The sequence below is a fragment of the Ammodytes marinus genome (genome assembly GCF_949987685.1).
Source record: "Ammodytes marinus genome assembly, chromosome: 15".
NCBI lineage: Eukaryota > Metazoa > Chordata > Actinopteri > Uranoscopiformes > Ammodytidae > Ammodytes > Ammodytes marinus.
Genome location: NC_137219.1, coordinates 19,901,963 through 19,925,516, shown reverse-complemented (window position 1 = coordinate 19,925,516; position 23,554 = coordinate 19,901,963). Strand labels below are relative to the sequence as shown.

The window sequence follows — 23,554 nt, the reverse complement described above, 5'->3', positions numbered from 1 at the left end:
ACAGTGTGTCTTGCAAATTAAACAGTGAGGGGAATACATTTAGTACCTACCACCAGCACAATTTTTCATTCCAAGTTGTTCCTTTCTTCCTCATGTTCTCTTCGTCTCAGCCTCTCCCTCCAGTGCATTACTTCTCTGAATTCCTGAAAGTCGGCTGCAATATCTTTTTGTGTTGCTTTGCAGTCAAAAGAATATGGCAATTCAAGGAGAATTTTTCAATTATACGATAATCTTTGAGAAACATTCTTCATTTTCAAGTGTTTTTACACATTTTAAAAACCTAGAAAATTGAGAGCACTTTTCAATCTTTTCTTCAACAACACACAAGTCGACATTGACATTACTGAATAGTTACTAAACAAGTGCTCAGGTGTCATCGTGTCTTGCTAAAATCCTACACAGTATGAATTAGGTGTGTCTTGCCAACAACTCTGAGACTCAAGAGCTTGAAGAAACTACCTTGAAAGTTTCAAACATCATCTTAAGCGCACACTTTACTAGATAGATTGGCACAGATCCTAATCCTAACTTTTCCCATCCTAGCACCAACACAATGTTAAATGTTGTGTTTTTGTAAGAAGTCTCAACTATTGGGGTTATACACACATGTCACCCTTAGCACCAATTAAATGTCCAAGAGACCTTGCTGTCCCAATGGCCTAACATTTTATACTCAACACAGATGTACAATTGTGTTTTGCCTTTCCAACAACTCGCTCAACTGTGATTTTAATTCACCAAGCCTTGTCTACAGTAGGTTCTCTTGACATTGAAACGGCTGACAAAAAATTTCCTTTTTCATTGCACCCCAGACCTCTCATTCTCTGAATAATTTACATGCTTTCAGATAATTGTGGTAGGTTCATGTCACCTTTTGAAGTATCACTATCCACAAGGACTATTTGACTGATGCAGAGCAATACCCACTGGCTTTAGTGACTGTTTTCCAGCTCCACGGTATAGGCTGGTGCTTTGTCAATGAAATCCATTCTGACAGGGGTGATAGTTTCCTATTTCCTGCCACCTCACCACCTCCACACAGAGCTACAGTTAGGAATTTACTCAAACTGTTTATTTTGTTTTTGACATAAATTGAGTAAAGAGTGACAATTTCTTCAAGCAAGTAGTAATTATCGGCAAGGAGCTGACATGTCTTAGTTCAACTATGGTGTGCGACTCACTTTGCAAAGGTAGGCAGTTTTCCTCTGTTCAATCTTGACTACAACCCACCCAGAGGCTATTTTAACACTCTGGTAATATGCTTAGCCATTTTGAACTCAGGGGAAGGCATGCAATTTGGTTCTTTTGTGATGCGCACACACCTACCTTTACTGTGAGTATAATGATACTGGGGGATACATCAGACTGTTTGCAGAGTTTTGGGATTTGGTGCCGACAGATGATCTAGCTGCAGGAGTGATTCACTGCTTGATGTTGCTAACGGTTCACTCATTTGATCCCTAAGCTCATTCATTAGATAATGCGTACTGCATCTGTTCTTCATTAAGTGTGGTGTGATTTGCATTTAAATGTGGCTCTCATCCAGCTATCAAAGCGTTTGTCAACATATTGTGATTCAGGACACTTAGAATGAATGAAATGCAAGTTCTCCAGGCACTGCTATCAGTCTCTGAAAGAGTTTCATTAAACCTTTTTAGTTATTTTTAAACCAGTTTAAAGGCATCTGAAACATGTCACAATCTGGTGTGTTGTGCTGTGAAGCAACAATTCTGACATTGATACCAAAAGTGATTATTTAAAATAATAGAATGAATCATTGCGTGAGTATAATCATACTTAACAGTATTCTAAGGAACATAAAAATGTAGGGGACTGTTTGTTAAATCTCTCAGGTTACTCCTTTTCTGAAAACACCTAACCTTTTTCCTCAAACTCTTAAGCAATTAGACTAATTTAATATCTCTCCTACATGTCAGAAACCATTAGAAAACATTGTTGCTTGCCAACAATCTTCGCAAAGAGTTACTGCCAGTTCACATCCAAATGCCTTAACAGCAGACTGGCCAAGGTAGCTTGTTGACTAAATGCTGAAGATTGTGATCTCATATTTGTTCTGCTCTTACTAAATTTGAATGTTGCCTTTGACACTGCGGACCAAAACACCCTACAGTGCCTGGTGCTTGCCTGCTTCTGCTTATATTTGAGTAACGAAACATAAAGTTATACAACGGTATAGCATAAGCATTATACAATAGTGCAGTATGTTCCTAGTTTAAGGTTACATGGTATTCCGCAGGGATCAATACTTGGATCAATTGTGTTCTCTGTTAACATTCTGTAACTCAAATCAAATTCTCAAAAGAAACACATTAATTAAATGATGAAATAATTAGATCTTCTAGATTCTTCTGTTAGGACCGACATGGTTGCTGAGTGGTAACCACGCATGCAATTAAAGTGCAACGTCTGGTTCGATTCCAGGCGGTGGCCTTTGTTGCATGTCAGTCTCCCTCTCTCTCCCCATTTCCACTTTGCACAGAACTATCAAATTAAAGGTGGAAACGTCCAAAATACCTTTGCTATGCTAACGACACAGCCCATAACAAATGATTTTCCATTTCCTGTCCCCTTGGAAGAGAACACTTCCATCAGGAAATAAATGTTGCATCATAGGATAACGGTGATCACTCAGAACAACTTCATTGATTTACACTGACAGTTCTCTGTAAGGGTACAATTGACCCAAACCATGCCAGCAAAAAGCTATTCTCTTGCTTTATGCCACTCATTCATTCGCCCACTTGTGGAGAATATGGTGAAGGATGACTCATCAGAATATATACCTTTATCCACATCTCTGTAGACCAGTGTTGTTCCACTAAACTCATTATGTGCATTTGTCTTTGTGATAAGTGAGTTAGCATGGCAGCTGTTCGATGTAATTGTTAACGAACTGTTCTTGCTGACAGTCTGATCACGTCTTCTTAGTCCCTGAGGAAGAGTTGCAAATCTGTTTTTTCTTTTACATATCGCACTAATGAATGAGCATCACAGTCATCAAATGTGTACTGTGGACCGTGATTTCTGACTAAATACAGTATACTGAGATCTTTCAAAATGCAGGCGTTACTTGAGTCCCCTGTTCCTGTTAAAACACTTGCCAGCTGAGGGGTCTTTTAGCCACTAATTTATTCCGGTTTTTCCTTTTGATCTGTCACCCGTCTGTATTTGGACCAACCCCCCAGCAAACTTTCAGCTCAAACTCTGCTCATCTAAATCAGGGTAAAGGACTTTTCTGGATGCTACTGCATTTTACTGAGTTAAATTTGGAGACTAATTATTCATATATTGCACTGCCCTGTAGCTGTCATTTATGTTCTGTCTAAAATAGGCTTTAATGGATCAATACAGATGAATCTTGTATTTTGCCTTGTTTTAATTCTTATCAATCCCATTTTGGTTTGTTTTTTATTGGCTTGTGTCTATTTGATACCTCGACTTGATGCCTTTTATGTCTTATATGAAGCACTTTGGTTTGCGTTGTTGTTGAAAGGTGCTAAACAAATGTGTGGCCTATTAGACAATGTTTCCACTCCTTCCTATTCTCAACAGTAAATGGCTAATGTGGGAAACAAAGTGTTGACCACAATAGTGATGATGGATTGCTGTAAAATGAAACTGCTTGTCACCATTTATATTGCCACCATCAGGAAGTACCCATTACAAAGTTGTTTCAATCCTGCATTAACATCATTATTATTGCTATAATCCCGGCATCTTTAAGCTGCTATTTCATTTTATTTCTCACCCTCATCAATGCTGATGAAAATCCTGAATGCACCTGTGTATTTTTGCCACAGTCAGAAGTACTGCACTTACTGCGGGCTCACTGTTTTCAAAATCCATTTAAAATAGCTCACGGAGACAAACAGCTGCCGAGATTAATGTGTATCCATCAATTCAAACGGCAAGTGTATTTTTCCCCGACATGACAGCACAACATTTGCAGTTGAGATTGTATCCAAACTAGTTTCATCATGTCAGAGTTGTTTTCTGTCTGTCCATCTTTGCCCAATTTGGTAGCATTTCCTGTGGACCCATACATCAAATCTTCACATTTGAGAACCAGAAATGAGATAACATATATTTGATTGATCCTAAGTTATAGTGTGTGTGGAGTGTGTAGATGTCTTGCGTCTTGTAATGTCAGATTGATAAAGCAACAATGTTTTTGCTTGAAGAATGGGGTAAATGAGCAATATTTATCATAGCTGCCAGCCAGCTAGCCATCAAATCGAATAGTCACTTATTTGATGCATGATCTAAATCTTCCTACTGTCTGTTTCCAAGATCATAATGTTTATTAAAGTTGTAAATACGTAAGGGAAGTTGAACTTTTGAAATATCCACTCTTGACTGAAGAAAATAATCTAGCTATCTCCTTCTGACAGAGGTGTCAAGTGTGCAATTAAAGACTTAATTACAGTACATTTGATAATTACCCACATTGAGAATAAAATGCTACTGTTTGTAATGTGTTTGGGAAAGCGATTCTGTGATCTCAGGTGAGATGGGTAGCAAGAAGATCTTCTGGGTTGACACAGTGGCAGGTCCTTTTTAAAGTACTTCATTTATATGGTTACATACTGTGTAGCTGATCAACTGGATTAAGGGCTTTTATTGCGCATATAAATTGTGTGAGTGTTGCATCCAAATCGTCAATGATCAAAATGACTTTGGGCACTGGAAAAGAAAGTAATTGTATTTTCAATGTATTCCACACAGGCTACATCTCCCCCGTCGCCCTCAGCTAATGAACCAAAGTATGAGAAGCGCTGGTTGGATGCCGTCTGCCTGCCCCTGTTGATGGCCAGAGTCTCCAGGTACAAAGCTGGCACGGATAAATTAAGGTAAGGGTAATCCAGCGTGATACAATTCACCTCCGAGGTGCACACAGTCCATTGAGCGCAGTTGTTGGCTTAGCAAGCACTCTTCATTTAGGCATGAGGATGTTAATGCCAATATCTATGCACGGGCAGAAACGGCTTAAAAGGTCAACGCAGCTGTGAGGCTCTGGCACAGGGGGTGTGACTGTGAGAACACGGGTCGAACTTGTAAATGCATTTATTCATTTGTCCTATTCCTATCGATTTTTCACGTGCACTGTTGTCGTTCGACAGTGGTTTTTCCTTGGAAGCCTTTTACACTCAAAAGTTTTTATTTTCAAACTCTGGTGGGTAAAAAAAAAAGGTATTGTTTAAAAAGAAATGACAGGAAGTGCTACTAACATTCAGCCGTTATAACATACAGATCCTGTATGGCATGCAATGGCATTCTGTTATTCCATCATTAATTTTTTCCAGGCTGTATCAACAATTTTTTCAGGGTTATGATTGTGAAATGCATTGTATTTTGTTTTCTGTCAGTTTCACACATTCATGTGCTTTGTTAAGTCTTTTTGGAGGTGTAAGTATGACTGATAACTGCTCACTCCTATGTGTGTGTTGTTCAGTAATGACAGACATTAAATACAGACTTGTTATTTTGTCTGACAGGAGGAGATTGCTTTACATAATTACATTTACCATACTTTATATCCATCTAACTTTCCTAGGCTGAATCAAAGCTTATTGCCAAAAGTTTACCATGTTTTTAAGTTTGTATGGTCTGAGCACCTATGGAATTCAAATATGTAATTTAATATTTTCTAATGAGTTTTTTTTATTCAAATTGGAAATTATAAACCTTGGTCAGCGTCCTTATCCTTTTTTGCACTATATTGCTGAGCAGACTTCTCTTACTCTTCAGTGTCTTGTTGCATAATTCAAGAATTGTATATACATAATGATTAAAAAAATGGAACTGCAGAGTTAATTAAAAATGGGTATTTAACTTGTTTATAGGGCACCTTATTTGGTATTATCCATTTCAAGTCATGGGACACTGCCAATGATAAGGGAAAAATCCCAGGCTCTATGAGAAACTGTCCTCCCATCCATAAAGGTTGAACCTTGTGTTCAGCAGCAGCTCTAGCTCATTAACACTTCATCAAGGGATGGTTCTTAAACCTAAGCATCCAAACAGTGTTTCACATCTGTTTCACTCAAGGCCTTCTGTGATCTTAGAATATAGGAGAAAACAGGGGAGGGATCCAAGCAAATGATAGATCATTGATCATTTTAGTAACTATTATAATAGCATTTATCATCTATCATCATCTCTTCATCCATAACATCATCATCCATCATATTTACATTCTTAAATAGTTTTCATAAAATCATCTCTCATAAAAGCATCCTCTATCATTCCTTAATTACATTATCATCCATGATCATAGATAAATCGGCCAACATGGTTTGAATTGACTTTAATTGTATGACGTATAGCAGTGAAACATAAAAGAACTATCTCACAAAAGTGAGTACACCCCTCACATTTCTTCAAATATTTCACTATATCTTTTCATGGGACAACACTGAAGAAATGACACTTTGATAGAATGTAAAGTAGGAAGTGTACAGCTTATATAACAGTGTAAATTTACTGTCCCCTCAAAATAACTCAACACACAGCCATTAATGTCTAAAGTGCTGACAACAAAAGTGAGTACACCCCTAAATGAAAATTTCCAAATTGGGCCCAAAGTGTCAATATTGTGTGTGGCCACCATTATTTTCCAGCACTGCCTTAACCCTCTTGGGCATGGAGTTCACCAGAGCTTCACAGGTTGCCACTAGAATCCTCTTCCATTCATTCATGACAACATCACGGAGGTGGTGGATATTAGAGACCCTGCGCTTCTCCATCTCCCGTTTGAGGATGCCCCAAAGATGCTCAATGGGGTTTAGGTCTGGAGACATGCTTGGCCAGTCTATCACCTCTACCCTCAGCTTCTTTAGCAAGGCAGTGGTCGTCTTGGAGGTGTGTTTGGGGTCGTTATCATGTTGCAATACTGCCCTGCAGCCCAGTTTACGAAGGTTGAGTGCACATGCTCAGCGTCATATACAGAGGTTGGCTTTGGAAAATAGATGTATGAGTGCTGCCAGCATTGCTGCAGGGCTTGAAGGGGTAGGGGGTCAACCTGTCAGTGCTCAGACCATATGCCGCACTCTGCATCATACTGGTCTGCATGGCAGTTGTCCCAGAAGGAAACCTTTTATAAAAATGATGCGCAAGAAAGCCCACAAACAGTTTGCTGAAGACAAGCAGACTAAGGACATGGATCACTAGAAACATCTCTGTGGTCTGATGAGACCAAGATAAACTTATTTGGTTCAGATGGTGTCAAGTGTATGGGGCGGCAACCAGGTGAGGAGTACAAAGACAAGTGTGTCTTACCTGCAGTCAAGCATGGTGGTGGGAGTGTCATGGTCTGGGGCCGCATGAGTGCTGCCAGCACTGGGGAGCTACAGTTCATTCAATGGCAACATGTACTGCGACATATTGAAGCAGAGCTTGATCCCCTCCCTTCGTAAACTGGGCCGCATAGCAGTATTCCAACATGATAACGACCCCAAACACACCTCCAAGATGACCACTGCCTTGCTAAAGAAGCTGAGGGTAAATGTTATGGACTGGCCAAGGATGTCTCCAGACCTAAACCCTATTGAGCATCTTTGGGGTATCCTCAAACGGAAGGTGGAGAAGGAGCGCAGGGTCTCTAATATCCAACAGCTCCTTGATGTCACCATGAATCAGTGGAAGAGTATTCCGGTGGCAAACTGTGAAGCTCTGGTGAACTCCAGGCCCAAGAGGATTAAGGCAGTGCTGGAAAATAATGGTGGCCACACAAAATATTGACACTTTGGGCCCAATTTGGACATTTTCATTTAGGGGTGTACTCACTTTTGTTGCCAGCACTTTAGACATTGATGGCTGTGTGTTGAGTTATTTTGAGGGGACAGTAAATTTACACTGTTATATAAGTTGTACACTTCCTACTTTACATTGTATCAAAGTGTAATTTCTGCAGTGTGGTCCCATGAAAAGATTTAATGAAATATTTGAAGAAATGTGAGGGGTGTACTCACTTTTGTGAGATACTGTAGATTCAAAACAGCCATATTACAAAATGATCAATACAAAAACTTGGAATCAAAACATACAGGTCCTTCTCATATAATTAGCATATTGTGATAAAGTTCAATATTTTCTGTAATGTACTGATAAACATTAGACTTTCATATATTTTAGATTCATTACACACAACTGAAGTAGTTCAAGCCTTTTATTGTTTTAATATTGATGATTTTGGCAAAAAAGTAAAGAAAAACCAAAAATCCCTATCTCAAAAAATTAGCATATTTCATCCGACCAATAAAAGAAAACTGTTTTTAATACAAAAAAGTCAACCTTCAAATAATTATGTTCAGTTATGCACTCAATACTTGGTCAGGAATCCTTTCGCAGAAATGACTGCTTCAATGCGGCGTGGCATGGAGGCAATCAGCCTGTGGCACTGCTGAGGTGTTATGGAGGCCCAGGATGCTTCGATAGCGGCCTTAAGCTCATCCACAGTGTTGGGTCTGGTGTCTCTCAACTTCCTCTTCACAATATCCCACAGATTCTCTATGGGGTTCAGGTCAGGAGAGTTGGCAGGCCAATTGAGCACAGTAATACCATGGTCAGTAAACCATTTACCAGTGGTTTTGGCACTGTGAGCAGGTGCCAGGTCTTGTCGAAAAATGAAATCTTCATCTCCATAAAGCTTTTCAGCAGATGGAAGCATGAAGTGCTCCAAAATCTCCTGATAGCTAGCTGCATTGACCCTGCCTTTGATAAAACACAGTGGACAAACACCAGCAGCTGACATGGCACCCCAGACCATCACTGACTGTGGGTACTTGACACTGGACTTCAGGCATTTTGGCATTTCCTTCTCCCCAGTCTTCCTCAAGACCCTGGCACCTTGATTTCCGAATGACATTCAAAATTTGCTTTCATCCGAAAAAAGTACTTTGGACCACTGAGCAACAGTCCAGTGCTGCTTCTCTGTAGCCCAGGTCAGGCGCTTCTGCCGCTGTTTCTGGTTCAAAAGTGGCTTGACCTGGGGAATGCGGCACCTGTAGCCCATTTCCTGCACACGCCTGTGCACGGTGGCTCTGGATGTTTCTACTCCAGACTCAGTCCACTGCTTCCGCAGGTCCCCCAAGGTCTGGAATTGGCCCTTCTCCACAATCCTCCTCAGGGTCCGGTCACCTCTTCTGGTTGTGCAGCGTTTTCTGCCACACTTTTTCCTTCCCACAGACTTCCCACTGAGGTGCCTTGATACAGCCCTCTGGGAACAGCCTATTCGCTCAGAAATGTCTTTCTGTGTCTTACCCTCTTGCTTGAGGGTGTCACTGATGGCCTTCTGGACAGCAGTCAGGTCGGCAGTCTTACCCATGATTGCGGTTTTGAGTAATGAACCAGGCTGGGAGTTTTTAAAAGCCTCAGGAATCTTTTGCAGGTGTTTAGAGTTAATTAGTTGATTGAGATGATTAGGTTAAGAGCTCGTTTAGAGTACCTTTTCATGATATGCTAATTTTTTGAGATAGGAATTTTGGGTTTTCATGAGCTGTATGCCAAAATCATCAGTATTAAAACAACAAAAGACCTGAAATATTTCAGTTGGTGTGCAATGAATCTAAAATATATGAAAGTTCAATTATTATCATTACATTATAGAAAATAATCAACTTTATCACAATATGCTAATTATATGAGAAGGACCTGTATATCCGTAAAGTAACATAACTATGTTTTTTGGTCTACTATTGTATCACTAGATCAGTCCACAGTAAAACTACCTTTATTCAACAGTTGCACATCACTGTCTGAGTTGTACTCCGATACTTCAGTAAGCAATTATTATTTGGCTCTAGGCTGTATTTGGCAGCAATCCTGTAATACCAATTCTGTTAAATTAAAGTAAATCCAACAGTTTAACGGTTGGTTAGTGCAGAGCAAAACATTTATAGAAGCTTTGAAGCTAAGTCACACTCAACTTATTATCCAGTGCTCAATCAGGAATAGCATACTTTAATCGATAAGTAGCCCTGGGGTCAGAATGCATGTCAATATCAGAGTTTACTCTACAAAACATGGCCGACATAACAGAATGCACAAATACAGATCAGGTAGGTGTGGATAATAACAGGGGTTAAAGGGAGATCTCAAAGGAACATGGTCAGAGTTGCTGTTTTTTTTCAGTTGGATAATTTATCATCTTCATAAACCTACGTTATGATCAGCTTCCAAAATAATATTGCTGACTCACTGATAGCACAGTCTGGAAATCAACCTCTGCTGCACAAACATTAGATCTGTTGACTAAATCTTAATATATTTTAATCACAGATAGGACTGTTATGGTATTTTCTCTTAGATAACTGGCAAATGAACATTTACTCTTAATAATAAAAGTCTTTATTGGACCTTTTTGGATTTCAGTTCCAGAAGGTCATTTTTTCTCAAATGTGGTTTTCCACAGATAATAATCTCCATTCTTTGCATTTTATCCATCATGACACCTGATTTTAACATGTGCATTAGCTGTGGATGGTCACAGTATGAAGAGGGAACTAGGACGGGTTGTTGAGTGTTCACCCTAGGTAAACAGCTCTTCAGGTGTCTGGAGGTCCTGGTTCTGATTGGGCAATGAAAATCCAAAATAGAGCATGCTAATAGGGCTTATTAAGTTGGCTTCACCATCCATTCTCATTCAATCTCCCCTAAAAGCTCTTCTACAACAAAACAAGGGTGTAAGGACATTCATGACACGAGTCGCTGGTAGAACAGCGTCTTTTGAATAAAGCGTGTACATTTATTGTTCTGTCAGCAACCAGGCTAAGGTTCATGCTACGTACATTGAATACATCATTCCCTATTGGAGAGTGTCAGATGTGGTCTCTATTACAACTCCCAGGTCAAACAATGAGGAGCTCCCATAAGTGTGGACGGGAAGGTGTTTTCTGTCCTCATCTTATTCAGACGCTGACTCTGCAGAATATATTTTTGTGTCTAGACGGTTCTACAATGTCCCAGTGATTCTTGCTAGTACATAGCGTGTATATGCTCCCGGTTGGGGTGACAAATAGATTTTCTCAAAGTTTTTCTCTCGATTACCCAATTTAAAATGCTCCGTGAGGGGACTTGGGGAATTGAGCTTGAACACAAGGCCACATGGATAGCTTCCTTTTCACATATTTTCCTGGCAAGACTACAGTGTCAGGGTCTTTCAGTGAGGCATTGTCAGATTTATTTTTTTATTTTGTCAAAATAGATGCATCTGAAAGGAAAGGAAACTTGCAAATCAAAGGACTTTTCCTACCTGACTTGGACATCAGGGGCCGTATTCACAAAACATTTTATCTTAGCACTAAGAGTACTCCTAAGGAGCACTTAAAGTTCTTAGTAAGGAGTAATTTCTTAAAACCTATTCACAATGCTGATAAGAGCAACTTTTACTAAGGAATGGGAGGGACTCCTAAGCGAAGACTAGAGGGCGGTGTTGACCCTGTTGCTATGGATGATGTCATGTTCATACCTTCTATGCCCACAGTGATTGGCTGAGAGGGAATGAGAGCTAAGAGTGAATTTATGATAGAAACACTGTGGGAGAGCAACGGAGGAGATGCTGCGAAGTGCCACATATAGGCCTCTAGTAGGAAATTAAACCCAAACGTGACACCAACAGTAACTTTCAGTGCATTGTAAACCCAAAGCAACTGCAGGAAAAGGAACTTAATAATTTTTTTTTTATATAAATTCAATAAATATAAATGTGTCTATACTTTCTAAATATAGCTTTACTAAGATCATTAACCCCTTACAGCTATTAAGGTTCCTTTTATAAAGCTCACTAGCATTAAATCTCTCCAAAACACCATCAAATGGTTGTCTGTGAATTACTCTTAGTGACTTAGGAGTCCTCTCGAGGACTCCTAGCTTTTCATAGATTTAGGAGCTAGTTTTAGCGCTAAAATGCTTTGTGAATTACACTTATCTTAAAAAGTTAGGAGTCCTAAAATTAGGAGTGAAACGCCCCTTATTTTTGAGAGTTACTCCTAAATCAGCACGTTAGGACCTACTCTTAGCCTTAAAATGTTTTGTGAATACGGCCCCAGTTGCATAGTAATCTTGTCCATCAGTTACATTGTAATGACTCAATTAAAACAACATAATATAAGACTTTGATGATCCAGTCCCACGATCAGTGTGCCCTTAACGTCTGTGCATTTTCTTGGTAGGAAAATCAAAAGCAAACATGTTCTTGTGATTTAATTATGCTGAAAAATAAATGCCCCAAAGCCTGCATGCATATTTCCCCGCCTCACTAATCAGTAGAAATGTGCGCACTCTCCTTCTCATTGCCATTCGCACTATAACTTAATGATTGGGTCCCTTTTCAAATACACCTTTTCCCTATACTATATTCTTCATGCGTCTTTCTGTATGTTGACTGGAGGGATACCTCTCGATGGATTAATTGCTGCCTAGTCAGCAGGTAAGGCACAATAGATTGTACCACTGGGAATTGGTGCAGATGCATGAGAAGAATCATCACACTCTCCCTAGGGGCTACCTATCGTGAGGATTTCGGCCCTGTTCACTGAAAGTGGAAGCGGGCTTTGGCAGCTCCTTCCGACAGAGGTTCTGTTCTACATACATTGATTCGCCAGCCGTTTGTTGCTTTGATTAGAGTCTATCTTGTTGGTGCTTTCCATTCATTGCACATCATCCCTTCTCACATGTCCCCAGTTACTGCATGCTCTCAAAAGGTTTTGCATTCATTGGAAGGGCTCTACTGATATGCGGTAGATTCTCCCCACGGTCCAAATCACTTACTCTTTCTTTTAAGTATACTACATACTGCGGATGCATGCAGTGTGCGTACAATTGGGACATACTTGTATTTGCTGCACTGGGGATTGTGGGTCAGAACTGCCAAAAAAGCTTGCAACACTACAAATTGCTACCGGATGTAGTAGTTCGTCCGACACCAAAACTGCATTTGACATCATGTATTGGGAAATCCTAAACCCTTTTCTACCATACTAAAATAGCAGGAAAGTATGGGTATTGGAAAGCACCCTCTGTAATCTGTCATTTCATCAGTTGCTCACTTTACCTCTGTAGTGCCACCCTGAGAGAGAGATGTTTTGGCCTTGCTGGTTTGCAAGATTCATTCAAGATAGATTTCTGGACATCTTTTACTGATGCTTTTTATTACGTACGAATCACAGGGGTAAATCTAATTTGGGTCAGACATGGAGACGCAGAGAACATTTTCTCCCTTGTTAAATCAAAAAAGACATTTAAGCTGCGTGGAAATCGCCCCCGGAGAGCCACTGGGTCAGTACACAGGCAGCCGAACATAAGATTTTAACAAGCCTATTGCAGAGACGGTATGAAAGTCATGCTCACCAGAGGACTTGTTAGGAATGCTGACTTGGTAACATCTAACCTCGAGGAACTGCTTTGTGTGTTGGAGCGAGGGAGCACTGTTTGGTTTTGGGGCCTTCTTAGGAGATTTCCCTCTCCATCCTGTGAATTCGATGTCTTCTATTGTTTCTGTGTTTATCGACCTTCACCTCACGTACCTCCACATAATTGCCCTGCTCCTCGTGTGCACCTCTATAATGTTCAACATTTTTCTTCACGCCTTCATAAATGCTTTACCCTAATGTTGCATTCTCTCCGCTCCGACAAATTAGATTGCTTAACCAATCACGTAAAACTGCTTCCATGTTTGGTGACAACTATCTCCGAGGCTTGAAAAAGTCTCCGCTTTGTGATAATGCACTGAAATTAAATGTCAAAAAGTATCACATTCTGCTGAAGAGCGAAACCGCTCTCAGATGACCTCATCATCCCCCCATCTACTCAGAAATGTAATTGTGTTAGTACAAGAGCACTGCGCTTAACCTCGGGGCACCCCCAGGAGATGATGGAATCCAAAATATGCACCAAAAAACATCCTCCATTTGTTATTTCTAATCCTTTTTGAGGGCTAGTTTTTTAAATCTGAACTGCAAAGTGTAGTATTTTGTCATCTCCTAGCCCATTTGAGGGTGTCATGCTGGGTGCTTTTCTCAGTTCAGTTAAAAAAAGGGAGATTTCATCCCACAGAGAATGGTCCGTTAGACTCCAGTATATCGGAAATATTGAGACTGCTAACTTGGCTCTGTCCACATGTATCAAAATCCACTTACATCTAAAGCTCACTCATTGACACTTTAGGGCTTGTTTGTTTCATCTGTAGGAAAAACCTCATCGTAAAAGGTTAGTTTTCATTTCAGTCGGTTTTCCAGGGAGTCTGGAGTCTCCGCTGGTTGCCTGGCAACTGCTCTGGGCCAAGAAATAGTCTGGCTGGTAGGCAGATATCAGGAGCAGTATGTGCATGATTCCCAAAATGCTGAACTACTTCTTTAACTCAGCCAAACATCAGTTAAATTTATCTCTGTGCATTCCCATTCCATTCTGTAAAGACAACCGAGGACACATTTCCACAATCCCTTTTTTAAATGCAGCCTTTAGATAATTTTGATTATCTTGTTGGGACATCAAATTAACTTGTAACATTACCACAGAAAGGACTTGATTGTAGAAAAAGAGTCTACTCATATGACTGACAACCTCATAGTATATACTGAAGGTCAAGTGCTTCTCCTTATCAGCGGTTGTAAAGACATTTTCGTAATTTGTGTTTCATAAGCCCATCAAGAAGCTATTTTAAAGAAGCTCTTTTGATAATGAAGTTACAAGTCTTACATCCAGAAGCGAATTGGCAGAATGAACTGAAAGCTCCATCTACCTACGCCATCTCTTATCATACGCTTCAATATTACTTTCAATGGTCTGCACCTCTCCTGTCTAATTCTGACCTCTGCTCTCCTCCAGGTCCAACTGTTTTGAAGTATTTGCCTTGGATGGAGCCAGCACTAGTATTCTTCAATTCTGCACTGCAGCAGAAAGCACAGACTGGCTCCAAGCAATATCTACAAATATCAATGACTTGACACAGGAGAATGTAAGTCCACCTCCAAGCATTAGAGGCTGGGTTAGATATTTTTCTTCTAATTGGAAGAAAACTGTGATCATTCTGAATATAAATGTGTATGAACTCTTATGACACCCAACAACTTAGAAAAGAGAATAATTCAAGCATAATCACTGACATGACATTGTGAAATGCAGTTGTTTTTGGACAGATTTTACAGTTTTTTAATTATACTTAGATAATATTATTATATTATTTGATAAAACCTAGGTTTTACATTGTATTGGAATAATTAATTAGTTTCAAATAGGCAGATTTAATTAATGGAGTGTCAAAAGGTCAACCAGTTAGTTGGATTCTATTATCCACTTATAGTCTGATATAATCATCCCACTGACACCTACAATAAAGAAAACATTTAAACCATATTAAGATTTCAAATGTAGATTTTGCCCACATTTGTTAATTGTATTTTCACTGCCACATAGACCACATTGTTGCATGGTTTTAATAGACCAGCACTAATTGAGTAACAGGGGCAGCTCTCCCCCTCTGCTGACAAAAACGAGGCTCTATCATACCTAATTAATGACTGCTAAGTAGTCATTGCGCCATTGGTACTTCTCTCTCTCTCTCTCTCTCTCTCTCTCTCTCTCTCTCTCTCTCTCTCTCTCTCTCTCTCTCTCTCTCTCTCATTTCCTCCTATTTCACTTTGATTGTCGCACTGATGATGCTATGCACTTTTTTGTAAGGAGGATGCAGACGTACTGTCGGCTCGTCTACTTGCACAGCTGCATTTATAAAAAGTGTGATTAATTTATGCCTTCGTCACCTAATTACAGACATGGAGTTTGATTGCTAAATGGCCAATCAGGATGTAATTGTGTGCCCGCTTTGGGAGAGAGCGGAACTTTTCTTTTAATGACCTTCAACCCCTAAATACACACTGTGACACCCGTGGGGGTCGCTTGTGTGTTTTTCAATGTGGATGACTGTCATCTGGCATGGTGGAAAATAACTTGGTGCTGTTTGATGTTCTTTTAGAGAGGCTAAAATTGAAAGAATTGGGCAGCTTGTTACTGTCCCTAATAAAGTTAGGATTTTGGGTGAAAATGTTTCCCCCTCAGTTTGTAACCGCGGTGAAGCGAAACAGGAGCAGCCATCATACTGAGTGTAATATTCTGACACCACAGGGGTCCTTTCAATGTGAAAGTGTTTCGCAACATTTTTTTCCCCCGGCTGAACAATAACATTTCCCTCCAAAGAAAAGTGCCCAACATTTTGGAACAGCCTGTGAGATACGTTTGCTTTCATTTCTTTGATGGCTGTGTCATATTCCTTCGTTGGGCCTTTTATCTTTATACGTTTCCTTGTTAAATTACCTCAAATACACATTGTAAAACGTAAAATTGTTTTTTCCCCCCTAACTTTTCATTTTCTTGGAGCCTCAATGTTTTATCTAGTTGTCCAGCACCTTATATCACTTTACAATGGCCTGAACACCGATGGTTGCTGCATTTTATAGAAAACTAGTTAACCAAAATGTGTAACAGTTTTAGGATGTCTTGATGGTTGAATTGGCTTTAACTGTGAAACCTTTAATTGAAGGAAAAACTGCTTATATAATATTACACTGTATAATCATTTAGCCATTACCTTTGCATCACTTATTGTGAGTTCTAGTTGATTAGCAAGATATATCTACATGCTACTGTGTGAAAAGATGGAATTAGTTAAATATGCGTTCTCAGTTAATTCTGTACTGGCAGTTGATGCACTGTTTGTCATTCAAGTTTGAAATCTCATTACTACAATGTTATTTGAACACACACATTTTAGAATTTTAGAATGGCATTCAATTTTACATCTCAATAAACAATGATGTAACTTGCGTCCTTCAATTGGAAGTAATGAGCAGATTTATACACAAAGATTGGATACACAAAATGTACCTAATTTGTTTTTATTTTTATTTAATTTTTACCTGCAGACGTCAAGGAGAAGAAAATGTGTGCAGATAGCTTGTGATGATTTTTGTGCTATGAATATGTCAGTGGTTTAATTTCCAGGTTTTTAAATAGGTCAACATCCTTTATGTAATATAACATGTTCAATTGGTTGTTGTTATTGTAGGCATCGCTGATGGTCTATTTTAATTTCTCTTTTAGATAAAGATCGTCAACAAATACTGCTCTTCGGATGACCAGGTATGGTGACACTGTCCTAACTCCAAATACCAGTCCAAAAAATAGTTTTTGTCACCACATACAAAATTGCCTCAAGCAACTGCTGACAGTTACAGTGACGGCTTTATCCGATTGTGCTAGTAGAGATACAGACTGCAAACACCGACTCCCCATATGTCTATTTGGTTTGAAATCCCTACTCATAGCTTTCCTCTCCAACTTTCTTTGCCGCAAGTGTTTAAGAGTTGGATTGCAAAGTGTGTTGAATAAAAATTGCATCATGTTCAGACAACGGCAGCACGCCGGGACGAATCTATAGGCCAATGAACTGTGTGGAAACATCTTGCATCATTTCATCGATCAGATGGGCTGAGAAGTGCCATCAGTTTGAGTCAAATTAGGAAGGATTTATGCCCAGCGTGTAGTAACCAATTGTTCATCACAAGATTTAAGAAGTGAATGGAGCAGATGAAGCCGTATATACAGTACAGATATGCTTTCTAGAGGAAAGCATGCAGAGAGTTCTTAAGCTCGGTCCCTTTGACTGTACACATCTGTTATTCGGCTCTGTTGGTTGAGGATTGAAGTACAGATTTAAATTATGTATATTTTCCCTTTTCATCATTTAGTAAAATTGTGTAAAATGTCATCCTATACATCTCCACAGATCATTCACATGGGTTGGGCGTGTGAAAGCCCAGAGGGTAGCGCCGCTGGTAGACCTTCAGCATTCAAGTTCCTGGCCCTGAGAGGACCATATTTTCATATCTTCAGAAGTCCCCCGGTAATTAACGTTTTATCATTTTTCCAGCCTCTCGTGAATTTCTCTATGAACAATTTCAAAGACATGCTTCTCTTTGAACCCTGTTTGGAAATGGTTTTCTGCAATGTCTAAAAAACATTTCACCTTTCCCCAAATAGCTTACACTCAAAAACCTTCGAATGATGAATACATTTAGTAGATTCAGCTCAGCCACAATGACATGTCCAACTGTTCGCCTGCTCGACCTTGAAGGTTTTTGTAACAGCCAGACTCTATACCAGCTGATTTCAGAACAGTCTAAAGGGGAGACAAGTGTTTTAATATATATTTTTTTATTTAATGAAGTGTATTTATGTATTAATCAGTAAAACTAGCTCATTCTATGTTTAGGAAGTCCGCTAAACATCCTTTTAATGTAACACTATCTCATTGATAGTTTCAGCCAAATCCCTCTTGCCGGTTGCATATGCATTTTATCCTAGCTGACATTCGAAACGGTGTTCCCCTCTGTGACAATGGTGTTGCAGTACATTAAGCTCGTCACCAAAGTAAAAACAGTCACAATAATTAATGCCCCTTAATAAAATACTTACACACATTTATAAAACATCTAACGAGTACTTGCAATGAGCCTAATGCATTCCTCTTCTTCTTCTTTTAGCTTATGCCAGTGCTTATATTTTTAGACTATAGCATTTGGTAGGCAGTATACATCAAATATTCATTATCTTTACATTTGGCCAGTTTTTTTGCCAAAGGAATACTCAGTGGGCTCACAATGTGGGATCTTGCCAGGGGTTGGGAAAGCCAAGTCTGCAGGTTTTTACGAACAATAAGATACTTAATACCTCCACTGACACCTACTATAATTAAATCGTTTTAAGGTTAGCTTTTTCAGGAGACCTCCGAGACACGGGATGTTACCTAAATTAAATCTATTCTGCAATAAAAAAAACTTTATGAAGTGTTGCCTTTCGACACATGGTCTGAGATGAGTCAGAAGTGGGCGATTTAGAGGATATTTAATACAGGTCCAGTGTCAGCTTAAAAGTGTTTCTGCTTGACTGCCAGGGCCAGAGAACAAAGGGTAGCGCCGCCTTTTTGGGCCGTGTTTGTCTGCGATACGACATAAGCTCTTTTATCCAATTAGTATAAAAACCACTGTAGCGCAAAATGTGCCTCTTTCATCTTCCTACTTCATTTGGCGAGTGTTTAGGCAGGTTAATCACATTTATGCTGGGATTTGCAGTGCAAAGGCGAGGTGTACTGTGCACATTATGAGCTGTTCATTCTCCGTTGGCCAGGTCCTGCCTCCTGATGGAGAGCTTTCCTCACCCCTTTAACAGTGTTTGACAAGCTACTGTGGCTCACCTCTTGTGCTTTGAAGACCTGTGCCTGTTTTTTTGTCTGCTAAATTTGAAAGCCTACAAAAGGGCTTCAATTACCTTCAACACTGAACATTGAGGTCAGACCTCAGCCTGTGCGTTTGGCCCTTCTCCCATTTCAAGGTTCTATAAACTGTCACAATTTAAAAACCTTGCCTCGTAAGAGGAACCCTGTGATGACGGGAATGTGACAATGGAGGCCCTCCAAGCTGAATTTCAGTTCTCTAAGTGATGTGATGATACTTACAGTGCAGATTCACCTTTTAACATGCTCTTAAAGCTACATTGTGTAACTATTTCAAATAAATGAATGTCTGTTACATTCACCCCATTGCCAAATGAGTTGACACAAAGTTAATTAAGCCTATCAGCTTCACAAAACTCTCTCTTTATTGCTCTCACAAACTGGTCCCCACACAGTGGCCCTGGAGCTCGTTAAGCACATTTTACCAAAATATCCAACTATACCAGTTGGATGGATCATGCTCTTCTCTCATGCGTTCTGTGGCAATGGTAGAGCTAACAGGTTGGACCAGCTATTTCTGGTCAGGCAGTCTATTCGTTTGGCCTGCCCAATGACATGCCAGTGACGGCAGCCTCATGGGAGGGAATAAGTTGCTTGATCTCATCTCGAACACGTATTCATGCTTAACATATGTGAGCATGGATTAAGTGCCTGCTGTAGACCAACGCATTGCATCTCCAGTTATATATTTTCGACTTTACTGAGGACTGGCTCACAGATGCCTTTCTCTATGGAGCATATTACCTGGCTGTCCGAATGAACCATATCGGCAATCCCCTCTCCTACATGGAAACTGTGTGTGAGATAAGAGCTGGTCACTCCAGCTGTTTGTTTCCATGACAGGGACAAGAGTGTGGTCTTGTTTTAGCAGACACTCTTAAACTGAGCCTGTTGATACCATCAATCTGGCCTAGTGTGGGGGAGGGCTGCCTTTCGCTCTGCTAAGGGCATACCGAGAAAATCACCACTGGTAATTGAACAGCTCTGTTGGTGATCCCTGCTTTCTCTCAAAGGTCTCCAAAGTATTGTTGTTTTTTTATTTGACAGACACAAGTGAATTAACATGCATGTGTTAAAATACGGAAATGGCCTTAGTGAACAATATATGGTTATAGAAGCTATGTAAATGCAGCAGGGAATGTCACTGATGTCTCGTTTAAGATGAACATGCTTCAGGCAAAGTAGTTCAGTAGACTTGAGTCTCTCTGAAGTTAAGGCAAGCTTATACATTTATTTTTGGTGGCTGTTAGCTTTAACAAAAAAGGGATATGACTATGGCCTGGGAGCTGCTGTGAAATGTATCTGAATGTAGAGCAGTGACCTTGATGCAGGCCAATCAAATGGGACCAACAAATCATGTTGAAGAGGTGTAAGTGAGTGAAGTCTTCAGCCATCATTTTAACGGACTGCATTTAACATAATGGATGTATTGTGGAGTAGTTGAAATTCAGTTTCCTTGAACTGTAAAGCCTCACGCACCTGGTGGGTTGTAAAAAGGCCAGGCCTGTCCTCCGGCTTTTGTTGAAATACGACGGTAGCCAATATCCCTGAGGTAGAGAGGACTTGAATGTGTACCGGGGCTGCATTAGTGCATGTGCTTTTAATAAAACATGCCCTGGAACACAATATCTACTAAGTAGCCTCCTGTCGGTCTCAGTTAGTGCGCATGCTGTTTAATGATGTGCCCACTGCTCCTCGGTGTACCATGCTGCAAGCCTTTACAACGTCATTCATTTTAAACTCTGTTGCTTTTGCCATCTCTTTTCTTTTATCTGTGTGAAACTTCATGGTTCAGCTCCTACTTGTATTGCTGCAATGAGCCAGACCACAGGCTCAGATCAGGACTAAAGGTGACCAGGCTTTTGCAGTCAGGGCCCTTCAGCTCTGAACTCAGTGACAGTGATCATTGACATCTTTTTAAATCACTTCTCAAAATGTATTTTAAAGGTGCACTATGCAGTTTCAGGAGAAGGGGGGTTTGTTTACTTTTGCAGAGCCTGCAGTCAGTTTATGACACATATGTACTCTACATGCAATTCTTAGTATTGAATAATTCTATCACCATAAATGAAACTAAATTTATTTTATGGAACCAAATGTTAGACTTGAATAAGTTTGTAAACAAAACAGTGGGCCCTGCTACTGTCAACGAGTCCAGTCAAACTAACTTCCTGGGTAGCTTTCTAACTTCAAACAGTGTTACAGGGATCACATTTTCTTGTGAAGAAAGTTTTATTTATTCAGTTGTGAAAATATACCATACAAAATGTTCACTTCTCTGACACACCAAAAGTTACATAGTGCACCTTTTTAAAGAAGCTTCTAAATGCTAACCAGCAGAAAGTTTTTACTTCAGCATATCTTAAATCATCATCATTGCTTTTATCTTATATTATTACATTTTTTCTATTCTATTTTTGCATGATTATTGTCTGATTTTCTTTTGCATCATTGTCGTCTTAACGTTTTTAATCCTGGTCAGACCATGTACAGGACGTTGTAAAATTTATTTTAGTACATTTACCGGCATGGCAGCACACTTGCGTCAAGCCTTAAGTCAGCCTTCTATATCCATGATATTCATAATAAATAAGTATGCAACTGCCGAATGTAATTTACTTAGACTTTTATAAAGCATCCTGTGTCCTGCTGGTATTACTGCCCTGTCGAAACCAACTGCAGCTTCTCAACTCGCCCATGAGCCTGCCTCATAGGCATTTTCACTGCAGACATTTCTGACTTGCAGCAAAAGCACAGTTGTTGTAACATTAACAAAGGTTCTGTTCAATTCCAGGACCCTGAAACTGAAGCAGCTAAAAGCTCAAATTTTACTAACCAACAATCAAATTGATTAATGGAGGAAACGATCAGGAGATTGATTCGCGGGAAAAGACTTAGTCCTAATAAGAAATATCTTATAATCAGCTCCATCTCCAACCAGCTTCAACAGTAAAATGATGCTTGGACATGAATGTATCACAGATGATGATTTAAGGATAGATTACAGATTATATGTACATACTTTCACTCTGGTAAAATGTCCAATGCAAGACAGTTTATTTTTACAGTGTGGTATTAGTACATTTACTGAAGATGTGGATACTATGTCTGCCACTGTTTACAAGAGGCATATGTGATGTGGCCTCCTTTTGAGCTGCTCTCCTGTGCTTTTCCTCGTTGTTGTGCTACTACAATAGCACTGTATGCAGATTTTTTCTGTTTTTGTTACACTATCGGGAAACCCGAGTCTTTGTGGATAATGCAGACACTAGCAGTCATTCGTGCATTCATTTGCATTTACTATTTTTAATAGAATTTGCTGAGAAAGGTAAGGAGGAGCGAAAATGCTTGTTTTGATATGCTGCCTTTTTCATCTCACATTCCTTGATGTCTTGTCCACAGATCAGTGCTGCTGACTGGGGCCACGCTGAAACAACATATAACCTCTATGAGGTTCTTTTCAAGGTCCACAAGGTATGTTGAGAGCACGGCTGTGCTGTGATGTGCATCAGGGCTGTTCAAACTTTCATCACTGCAGATCCCTCATATAGCGGGCTGTTTTCCCTCTACCTTAGCAGATAGAATTGTGTTTCAGGGGGTCAACTTTAGCATTGACCTGAGGAAAGGTGCATGACGATTTATTTTTCCATTTAACCTGAGAATTGAGGAATGCAATCTTCATTCCTCCCACTAAATTAATCATTGGAAAAAGTGGAAATACAGCTAAAGCATGCCCTCACCATGTAATAATAAAGATGTGTGTGTGTGTTGCAGTTGTGGATGGCAGAGGACTGCTGGCTCCAGGCGAGGCTCTACTTGGGGCTGGAACATTCGCCGGATCAGCAGGACAATGAGTCGCTGTGCTTCAGTATTCTGGTGGGCCACGGCCAGAGCCACACCTTCAGGGTAGAGCTGGCCACTGACCTGGCCATCTGGGAGAAATCCTTCCAAAGAGCTGTCTTCTTGGAAGTGCAGCGAATACGAGTGAGTATTTCCATATGCAACATGGAATTTATTATGTTGTTGTTGCTAAGCTAGAGAGCCCTACCTGCTTCAGATGTTGTCAAAATGCAGGATACCACTTTGATTAAAGGAGTTCTGAAAGCAGGTGAGCCTCTCACAACAACTTTTCTCAACCTCAAAGGGTGTCATGAAGCGTTTGATGTTTTTGTTGAAATAGGGAGCACAGCACAATTTTTTTGTTTGCGTTAAGTTAGGTTTTAAGATAAGAAAAGTATATTGTCCATAACA

The 23,554-nt window shown here is 39.9% G+C and overlaps 1 protein-coding gene across 1 annotated transcript in view; it reads left to right on the top strand.

Annotated features, from left to right (window-relative positions):
* Positions 1-23,554, top strand: part of sntg2 (syntrophin, gamma 2) — a 108,261-nt gene that overhangs the window by 62,038 nt on the left and 22,669 nt on the right. The window contains exons 9-14 of the mRNA XM_080042002.1: positions 4,747-4,871; positions 14,845-14,974; positions 17,113-17,151; positions 17,798-17,914; positions 22,706-22,777; positions 23,078-23,287. Coding sequence (XP_079898128.1) covers positions 4,747-4,871; positions 14,845-14,974; positions 17,113-17,151; positions 17,798-17,914; positions 22,706-22,777; positions 23,078-23,287 — 693 coding nt within the window. The remainder of the gene's footprint in view (positions 1-4,746; positions 4,872-14,844; positions 14,975-17,112; positions 17,152-17,797; positions 17,915-22,705; positions 22,778-23,077; positions 23,288-23,554) is intronic.